The sequence below is a fragment of the Cryptomeria japonica genome, chromosome 5, assembly GCF_030272615.1.
Source record: "Cryptomeria japonica chromosome 5, Sugi_1.0, whole genome shotgun sequence".
In the NCBI taxonomy this organism is placed as follows: Eukaryota; Viridiplantae; Streptophyta; class Pinopsida; order Cupressales; family Cupressaceae; genus Cryptomeria; species Cryptomeria japonica.
The window spans coordinates 84,239,609-84,251,097 of NC_081409.1; the positions used below are offsets into that span (position 1 = coordinate 84,239,609).

At 32.0% G+C, this 11,489-nt stretch overlaps 1 protein-coding gene across 1 annotated transcript; it reads left to right on the forward strand.

Moving 5' to 3' along the window:
* The first annotated feature begins 372 nt into the window (after positions 1-372).
* LOC131053659 (putative wall-associated receptor kinase-like 11) lies at positions 373-2,435 on the forward strand. The gene is made up of 4 exons (XM_057988263.2): positions 373-451; positions 566-748; positions 842-2,096; positions 2,300-2,435. Exons 2-3 carry the CDS (start codon positions 598-600, stop codon positions 2,005-2,007), a joined length of 1,317 nt encoding a protein of 438 aa, XP_057844246.2. The 5' UTR covers positions 373-451; positions 566-597; the 3' UTR covers positions 2,008-2,096; positions 2,300-2,435.
* Positions 2,436-11,489: the final 9,054 nt, after the last annotated feature.

An 11,489-nucleotide genomic window follows, 5' to 3' on the forward strand; every position in this document is an offset into this window, starting at 1 on the left:
AGAGGCGAGATGTGTATCAACATGTGACTCTCAAAGCGACCCACCATACTGCCGCCATGGCTGTTGTGAAATTACCCTTCCAGATAACTGGCAATGGATAAATTTCACTGGCGGAGGTGTGTTCGCTTTGCTCAATTCTACTACCAACAAATTTGGTTTGCTCAATTCTACTACCAACGAATTTGATGCGAAGTGTGGCTTCTCCACCATATTGGACCCGTCTACCTTCAGCATAGTGGATAATAAAACAAACCTCTTTTGGGGTGAAGGCAGGAAGGCTTATTATGGTCTCCGCCTTAACTGGGGTATCGGCCTTCAAAAAAATCAACTGCGAATTATTCTTGCTCCTCCAACGCAGAATGCATTGACTCCCCTTCGGAAAAGGGACATGTATGCAAATGCCATTCTGGCTATGAAGGAAATGGTTACACTAATGGCACAGATTGCACAGGTATTATCAGTGCACTTTTGTTAGTTAGAATTATTATAGTCTTATATGTTCTCTTTTGTAATCATTTCTCTTTCAAATTTCAAACCTTTTAACAAAATGATGATGAATGCTCAGACATAGACGAATGCAGTCTTAAAGGGTCAAATATGTGCGTTGAAGCAAATGATGGAGGAATATGCCATAATTTTGTAGGTTCCTACAATTGTTCATGCAGAAAGGGATATAAGGGAGATGGCTATCGGAATGGGTCAAGATGTGTATCCAAAAACTCCAACTACCTCAAACTCGCAATCACAGGTGAGCATATCGTTTGTCTTTGTATGTTTCGCCAGAAAAAAATAAAATTTAAACAGAAGAGTCAGTAAAATTTTCTCGATTTGCTGAGAGCAGGCTCCGTTTCTTCGTTCGTTGGAGTTTCTATAGTAGCTTGTGGGTTATTTTGGTGGCTGAGCATGCGTCGTTTGAAACATGCGAGGGAAAAGAATTTTCGTCAGAATGGCGGGATACTATTTCAGGAACGCATCGCTTCCATGGGAGGAAAAGAAAGCTTCAGAATGTTTTCTGAAAGAGAGCTAGAAATAGCTTCCAACAAATTTTCGACAGAACTTGGGAAAGGTGGCTTCGCAACTGTGTACAAAGGAGTTCTTGTGGATGGCATGCATGTGGCAATTAAAAAACCCAAATCAATTTCTAATGAATTTATCAACGAAATTATAATTTTGTCTCATATTAGTCACAGAAATGTAGTGAAAATGCTTGGTTGCTTTATGGAAAGTCAATTTCCATTGCTTGTATATGAATTTGTGCCAAACGGGACAGTTTTTGAGCATCTACACTCGACAGATAAGCAGTTGACATGGGAACAAAGGCGGCAGATTGCCATTGAAACTGCAGAGGCGATAGCATATGTGCATCTTCAAGCCTCTCAGCCCATTTTTCATCGTGACATAAAATCCTCAAATATTTTGTTAGACAACACATTTACACCAAAAGTGGCAGACTTCGGTGTTTCTCGGCTACGCCCTTCGGATGAAAACCATCTGAGCACTGTGCTTCCGTCGGGCACTCCAGGTTATGTGGATCCTGAGTTTGTAAGGAGCAATCAATTTACAGACAAGAGTGACGTTTTCAGCTTCGGTGTAATTTTGGTGGAACTTCTCACGGGTTTGATGCCATTGTTGTCTGTAGGAGAATCTACATGTGCTTTGTATGATCATTTCCTATCTGCAATTAATGACAACCGTCTCAATGAAATTTTAGATCCTAAAGTGGTCAAAGAGGAAATCCAAGGACAGATGGAAAATATGGCAAGGTTAACAAAAGCATGTCTGCAAATGAAAGCAAAAGCGAGGCCGTCCATGAGAGAGGTAGTGGATGAACTTGTTTGGATAAGAGCCGCCACAAAACAGCCGGAGCTCTATAGAGATGTGAGTCTTGTGGAGAATAGGGGCGATCCAAAACAAACTAGGCTTAATTATCATGCTTTGCTAAATACAACTGATAGTACTCCAGAGGATTATTACCAGAGTTCTCCATCTGTTACAGCAATTTCTTGAGAGGGCCCTTCCGCTGCGTTGATTCAGATTGAAATGTCAGATACATATGCACGATGATCAAGTCATTGCGCGTCCGAAGAAGCACGCAGGTAAGGCACTCTTCATAATCTTGCTTTTGAAGAAGTGGAAAATGATCCTTGTCTCTAATGAGGTGCAATAAAATGACTGACAGGTATTTAATTATCCTTTAATAGGTGTTTGTTTCTAGTCGCTAAAGTTTATTACTCTGGAATGAAGCAACAAGTCAATATTTACACTATTATTCTTATTTTCATCCAATATTTACGTGCAGGTACTCTGCAAGCAACAGCTACTGCAGTTACCATAAATTTAGTGTCCTGCTACAATTACAATTATGCACAATCCTAGTGCAATACATTATATGATTTTTATGGTCAAATGGTGTTATGTAATTTATTATCTAATTGTTATATGTATATATAATTACGTTTTGAGCTCCTTTCGTAATCTGCGAATGGTTGAGATCAAAAGGGTTATTAATAGAAATAATTCACTACATCATGATAATTTCATGCTTGTTATCTTTATAATTTTATGTCTGTAATCTTAAAAGGTAAGAAAGTATTTTGATATATAATTGAGTTATGAATAAATTTATATATTTTATTTGGTAAAGAAAATTATTATTGTATTGTGTGATAAATATATATTTAATTGATTAATTAATTATTATTTTTTTTGTTAGTCTTTTAATTTGTGGTATGATTGCTTAAATGTTTTATTGTCATCATTTTCGTTTATATAAATAGACAAAATTTGAATTTTGTTATGGCTTTCAATATTTAATTTAAAAATTGGAGGTAACTTGTTATATTCAAATCAAGAAATGGAAATATCTATCTAAGTTAGAAAAGGATATTACAACTTATGAACTTACTTTGTGCATAGTTTTTTAGTGTAAAAAAGCGATGATGAAAGTCTCAACTCAGGGTTGGGTTTTTGAAACCCCTCAAAGAATATCTTTATATAAAAGAACCTAAAAATAGAAAAAATATAGAAACGTAATGATATATTAGTAGCTATGTACTTGGTTTCATACAATTAACTGTGAGGTATACTATTTATCATAAGAAGATGTATTGTTTTTTGTGTATTTTTGGTATTGGATTGTTCTCACTACAATGGTAAATACGAATATTACAACTTATGCATTTACTTCATGCATAATTCCTTAGGGCCAAAGAATGAATATGAAAGCCTCAACACTATGTTTTTGTCTCTCTAACACTCCCTTGAGTACATCTCTATGTAAAAAACTTAACAACACTAAAAGTATATTACTGCTAAATCGTTAACCGTATAGTTCATTTCATATATTTAGTTGTGATGCATAACATTTATCATAAGATGTTATAAATATTTCCATGTGTATTGTTGGTGCTCATTTTCTAAAAACTCTTGATATTTAATGACACACCATTCTTCCCCACTAAATTATTTAATAACTCTAGAGGAAGAACTATCACTATGATATACAATTCAATTATCTTGTGCTATAGGATTAATTATATTATTTTCAAAATATTCTTAGAATATTGAATTATATTTCAATCCTTGAATATTTATCTTCTTTATATTTTTAGTTAAAAAATCTTTATATAAACTCATTATTCTTTTTCATTTATAACATGTAAGAATTTGTTGAAAATAGCCAAGATTTAGAGCACAATGAATATCACAAAAGAGAGACAATAGATTTGATAAAAATGAACCGTATTCTAATAAAGATGCAAATACTATTAATTGAATCATTACTTACAATGTAAGATCAACCTTCTTATAAAGGCAAGGCCATATGGATAAGTGAGAACACAATCATAACATGTGGCCCAATGAGAAACAAGGGTAGGTAGAGGTAGCTAGGAGAAACAATAAAATACTCCACAAGACGTGGTCACCCATCGAAGGTGGAATGTGATAACAAGATAAGACCACAAAAGGTGGGATTTCTCCTACATGCATCATCCCTATGTGCATACTTCCCTAAGTGTCTCATATCCAAAGTACTCTGGAATGTATCATCCTAGGTAAATTAAGTAAAGTATAATTACGAGAAATAATTTACACCAACACCCCCCTTAAGTGCAACTTAGGGGAATGTAGACTCAAGCTAACAATACAAGATGGGTCCCGGCTATGAGGCCATGTTAGGTACCCATGTACAAATACAAATGTAATAAAACCAATGCAATCTCTCACAAATGGAGAAAGGGAGAGAACAACGTGGAAAAAACTCCCCCCCAAAAGAGAGATGAAAATTATACAGAAGAACTCTCAAAGAAGTATGAGAAGGACAAAACCCCATGTGAGGAAAATGTCCCCCACATAAGAGAGAAGAAGAGAGAACAAGTAGCACCACCTCAATGCCAAATGTGCACCAATTCTAAAAGCTCAAAGCTGAATGAAAAAAATGTTCCACGATCGTCAAACAACATTCCTCCCCTTAGGAAGAAAAAAAATGAAAGGTGAATCCATGAAGTCTCCCCAATCATGAGGGGAAGATGTAGGGAAATAACTCGAGATGAATGGAGTCTTTGAAAACTACTCTTGAGTGTCCCCATGTCAATACTTAAAGTTGCCCCCTTCAAATCAGGCATAATGGTACACACTGCTGAAAAAGGCAATCAAAGATCTAGTGGAGATGAATGTAGAACATGATCCAAAGACTCACATATCTCCTCTAAGGATAAAGAGACTTCCTTCAAGTGTTGTACATAAGTATCTACAATAATTTCAACATTGAAAGAATGATCATGTAAAGAATGAATAAGAGGGTCAGAGTGTTCCCTCGCAACAACTGAAGGAGGATCATCTTCATCAAATAGAAGATCAATATCATCAATGATGTCTCCCAATTCTGCAATGTAGGACTCCACAAACAAACCTGCAATGTTCGTAAAGTATTCATTGACAAGGTATATATCATTGCACTGAATCACAAGAAGACCAAACTATATCAACATCTGCATCATTAGGTGCAATATCTTATGTGATATCAATAGGAGGAGATGAAATGCAAGGCTCAAGAATGGGGTCACATGTAAGAACACCCAAGTTCAAGTACCCGCAGTTGTCCTTGATATCTGAATCAATACTATCGTATATAAAATTCATCATTAAATCAATTAGAAATAAAAGGGAAATCATGAATCCCTATCTAATCAAAGAATTCTAAATAAACCAATGAAAATAATGCAAACAGGAAATAGGAATGTGAAATAAATTAATTAAAACTCCATATTCTATGACTACATATTGCTTCTATTGTTCTTCTCTTCTTTGTGGTATGGTGACTCTCAGATATTACGTTGGAAACCTGCAAATGACACAAAGATTCGAAGTTCGTGATTCTTGAAAATGGAGATTGAATGCTCAATTTATAGATTATTGGAGAGGATTGAATGAGAGGTGGAATAGATTGATCAAGAGGTGGAGCTCAGGTGAGTTCGCATGCTAATTGATAGTTCAACTGCTGATTTGGAGGTGGAATAGAATAGATTGAATAGATAAATGAGTTAACTAATTGAAAGATGAAAAAGGGTGACTGGAGGAAAATTGATTGATGACAAAGAAAGATTTATTTAGAAAAATTCTTATTAGAAGATAGAAAAAGACTAATTGGAGAGAATTAAAGAAATTGAAATAATTAGTCAATTAATTGTAAAGATCAATTAAAATAGATGGAATAGTTAACTGATTGAAAACTTATTGGAAAAAAGCCAAGTGGAAGATAGAAATAGAGATTGGAAAGATAATTGATGTTATTAATTAATTAATTCAGCATGTGCTTTCACTTTGAATTTGATTTTCAATTTAATCTTTGCATGAGATTTCATTCAAAATATTAAATTTATTTTAAATTCAATTTGTTATTTGAATATATTTAGAACTTGACTTTGATTTTCAACTTGATTTTTGAAATCATGCACATGTATTTGAAATTAGAAGAAATTAGAAGAATATAAAATTAAATTAAATTAGAAGAAATATAAATTTGAAGATTTGGAATTTGAAGAGTTAGAAGAATAAATTAGTTAATTAAATAATTTAAAGAAACTATTTAATTATTTAGAAATGGACTTTAATTAAATAATAAAGATTATTAAATTAAAGGAATTAAAATCACAATTATTTAAATAGTAAATAGTTAATTAATATTTAGAAAAAGGTTAATGATTAATCGAATAGAGATAGAAATTGAAAAATGAATTTATTTAAATAATATATTATTAAAATTGAAAGATTAAAATCACAATTAATTAAATAATAAATATTTAATTAACATTAGAAATTGGTTTAAATGATTAAACAATGATAGAATTGAAAATAGAATAATTAGTGAGATTATGAGGAAATATGAAATTAGAAGAATAAGATTAATTAATTTAATTAAATAATTAAATAATTATTTAATCAATTTAGATGAATAATTAGTACATGATAAATGAGACATTTTTAGGTGTCTACAAATACAATAAGTGTGATCATCATGTGAAGTGTCAACCTCATCAATAGGAACAAAATCTGCAAAGGAATATAATCGAGATGCATGATCCACCACCCCCATAGCAATAATAGCTCTAGTCTCCAAGTTTCTAATGATAACTGAATTAGGAGTGAACTCCACGGTTTTCCTTGTTGCCCCATGAGTGATTTGATAGATGGAAAGAAGATTGTTTGTCAATGGGGTACACACAACACATCATTGAAGGAGTTATCCCCAATGGAAATAGATCCTTTCTGAATCACATTCATATAGAGATGAGCTCTATCACAACCACAAGCTTACCAACTGATGCCAATCAACCAACCAAACAATATATGCCAATGAATAATTGGAAATCAACAGATCCACTTACAAATATACCCCTTCAAAATTGTTACCATTGTACATAGAGAATGGGCATGAGCCACAAAAAAGGCCACAAGAACTGCAAAACAAAGATTAGGCAAAAGAAATTGGCCTGCCTAGACAATTATAAGCTTGGAAATAAGGTTACCAAAAAAAATTCCTCCAACAGTAGTATGGAAACCATAGGTACACTTGATCATGCTCAATGGAGGTATATGGTTTCCCAACAATATAAACTTTGTTGAAATTCAATTAAAATATGCAGAAAATGCAATAATGATAGCAAAGAATTTTGTAGGTTGTTGTTTGGGAGGGGGTCTAATGATCCTCTAATTAAAAATGTTTTTCTACCAAAACAATTTTAATCAATATGTAGATGTATTTGTAGTTATAATTCATGGAAATGACCTCCCAGATGCAATGGCAAGGTTAAATTGATGTAAGATGCCCCCAAAATGTGCGTCTCCTCAAATCTGAGAAATGAATGCTTCAAAATCTCTCAACAAAGACTACTTAATGAAACCCTAATGGATTTGATCCCATGCAAAAATTTGTTGAAAATAGCCAAGTTCAAGAGCACAATGAATTGCACAAAAGAGAGACAATAGGTTTGATAAGAATAGATTGAATTTTAATCAAGATGCAAATACTACCAATTGAATCATTACTTACAATGTAAGATGAGCTTGCTTATAAAGTCAAGGCCATATGGATAAGTGAGCCAACAATCATAACATGTGGTCTAATGAGAAACAAGGGTAGGCAGGAGAAATAATAAAATATTGCACAAGATATGGATAACCCACCGAAGGTGGAATGTAACAATAAGATAAGACCACAAAAGGTGGAATTTCTCCAACATGTATCATACTTATGTGTGCACTTCCCAAAGTTTCTCATACCCAAACCATTATGGAATGCATTAGGGTAAAAGCACAAAGCCGTGTCACACTTTTATAAAGGAAATAGGCAATGCTGATTCAAATTTTTATATTAAATCAATAAAAAGTGAAATATATGTTTTGAAATTTTAAATGATGTAAACTAATAAAATGTATATTTTCTTGTGTATTTTATGTTTATAATTTTGCAAAAGATTTAAAAATTATTTGAATATACTTCCTTATAAAGTAAACACTATAACTTAGTTGTTGATAAAATGTTGAAATTGAAGTTACATGAGGCATCACACTTCATATAGTAAAATTTACCCTTTTTCCTTCAATTTTTTTGTGTATATTGATCTCGAAACTTTAGTGTAAAACTATATTTTGAACTATTTTTTATGTATATATATTTTTAATAAATTTGAAAAATTGTGCTTACTAAAATATAACTCTATCCATTTGGCAACACCTTTTTTTTTCTTAATATTTATACAAATTAGAAAATAAATATATCAGCTGGACATATACTCTTTTCTCTAGTGCATTTTATTTTTTCAAAATTAAAAAATATATATTTTATTATTTTTCCTTTATAGGATAATCAACCTTATATTTTAGTGCTCATGACCTACTTTCAATAAAAATAAAATATTAAATATTAAAAGATATATATTTTATAAAATTCTCTTATAGATCTATAAAAGGATATTTTTACATTTTAAAAAAACATTATTTATAATAGTAGGAGTTGTTGAAACATTGAGTTTTTCAAAAAAATAAAATGGTAATTAGACCCAAAGAGGTATAAAATATGTACATTTAGTAGACAATTCCAATTAGAAAAGTTGTGGCCAATATATAAGATAGCTATAATGAATCTCTATAGACCATATGTTTGACTAAAATTAATTTTTAATTAGAATTACTTAAATTCACTTGTGTTGATAAGTTGTCCTAAAACATGACATAGATTTGTGCTTTTACCCATTATCCTAAGTCAACTTAAGTAAAGTGTAATTATGAGAAATAATCTACGCCAACATAAAATTTTGACATAGGCAAAGAGTATTAGTTAGTGTGCATGCTCCAATAATCATTCATTGTTTGCACACCCAACATGCTAATTACTAACTTTAAAGAAACCCCCTCCTCCACCACACCCCCAAAAAACTAGAAAGTTCATTAAGAAATTTCACATATACCAATAGGCACCTATTTTTTAGCATTTTTCGACCATAATTGGCCGATTTGTGCACCTTTATTGGTACCCATAGCACATGACTATTAGAATATTTTTTCATAAAGTATTGACAATTTTAAGTGCATGATTATTGAGGCATCTTTAAGCAAGTATTGAGTGACACTTTGTAATGTGTACTTTTTGACTCTTGTGTGCATAATGGATCCCACAATGTGTATTATTACCACCCAAAAGCCAAAACAATAGCTATAAAACAATTAAGTTGCGTGGTAACAATAAAAATAATGATCAAAATCTCATGTAACATTTAGAATTTGTGAATGTGTGAAGTTAGTTATAAAGACTATTAGTATGCTTCCCCTGATACCCCAAAATATATTTGTTAAAGATGCCATTGATTTATTAAAATACAGACAAGTGAAATAAAATACAAACTTATACTTGAACTGCATAGACTTTAATCTTCTACTACCTATCTTTAAAAATATTTTATTATTAAAAAAATCATTATTCAGGAAAACATAAATCTCAAAATTTTAATTTCCATCCACAGATGTGATACATTGGATTGGTAATTAGATTTTTGTATAGGATATTTTATAATAACAACATGACCAATACTGGATTACACCCTGTCAAGAGTAAAACATTTCAAGATCATTTATTATAACATGTCTCCTCAATCATTCTATAGTTGGGCTTATTTTCCAAGTCGATGAAATACTGCAATCAATGTCTGAAGAATTTTCAAGCCAACGAAGAAGGCACTGGCTATGCAGCCCTTTAAAATTGCATAGCCTAAGCCTCTTACATTAGTCTTGCAATACATATGCCCATGTCCCCCTTATACGACTTTTGACATATTACAGACATGAAGGCAAACAAAAAAAAAAATATGCCTGCCCTATCGGGGAAAGCCTTCCTCTCGCAACGATAGCACCACGATGCAAAAGGAGCCCCCTATCCAACTGTTCATGGGATTTACTAATCCCGTGAATAGTTGGACAGGGGGGCCCTTTTGCACTGCGGGGCTACGGTTGTGGGTGGAATGAGGAAGAGGATTAAATTATATATATATATATATATATATATATATATATATATATATATATATATATATATATATATATATATATATATATATATATATTTCTATTTTATGTAATAAATTTTTATTTTTTATTTTATTTTTCAATATATTTAATTTATATTATTTATTTTTTATTTTTAAATATACTTTCTTTATATTATATTTTTTTATTTTTAATATATTTTTTTATAGTATATTTTTTTAATATATTTTCTTTATATTATTTATATATTTTTTAATATATTTTACTTATATTATATTTTTTAACATTCAATTATTAAAAAGGGAGAAATAAAGAGGTAAGAGGGAGGGTGGGAAAGGTTGGGAGAGTAGAGAAATAGAGAGCTATGAGAGAGAAGACAGGGAGGGGAAAGGGCTGAGATAAAAAGGATGGAGGGAGCGAGGTAGAGAGATGAGAGACTTAAAAGAGGATAGAGCGATGAGAGACCTAAAGAGAGAGATGAGAGAGATAGTGTGGGTGTGAGAAATGTGTAATCAAACATGGAGGTAGAGAGGTAAAGAGGGAGGAAGGGAGAGACATGGAGAGGGAAGAAACATAGAGGTGAGAGAGATGAGAGGGAGGGAAAATGGGAGGATCAATAGAGAGGGATGCAAGGAGATAGGTAGAGAGGTGATAAATATAGAGGAGGATAGAGTGATGAGATAGAAAGAGAGAAGTGGGTAATGAAACATGGAGGGAGAGAGGAGATAGAAGTAGATAGAGAGGGAGGGAGAGATATGTTAGGGTTAGTGGCATTTAGGATTTATTAAGGTTTATAACATGGTAGAGAGGGAGAGTGAGGTAGGGAGGGAGTGATGGGAGATAGAGAGGTGGATAGTGAGAATTAGAAATGGAAGGGGAGAGGGAAAGAGGAGGTATTGAGATAAGGAGAAAGGGAAGGAGAGAGAGTGTGTGTGATGTAGAGAGGGGAGGGATAGTTGAAATATATTTAGGCAACTTGACATGAAAATTTGAACAAATTATCAATATAATTTCAAACATATGTAAGAATAGAAATTGTAGCAAATTAAATGTAGTTTCTAAGCTACTGGTTTCTAAGTGGCGATGAAAAATAAAAGAAATAGAGTTAGGCAAATTGACATGAAAATTTGAATAGATTATCAACTTAATTTCAAACATATGCAGGAACAAAATTTGTAGAAAATTGAATGTAGTTTCTAAGCTTCTAGTTTTTTTTGTTTTTTATTTCTAAAATAAATCTATTTGGTCAAAATCTGATATTTTAATGCACTAGTGCTAAAATTTCAAGAAAAAAATAAAAATGAGATGTACGTTTCACCAACCTAAGTACAAGAAAACCATAATATATTTTTATGAAACTTTAAATATAAGTAGAGGACACATGCTCAGATGTGCTACATATTTCTGGTAAATTTTTTCCAAGTAAATAATTGGTTATGAATTTTTTA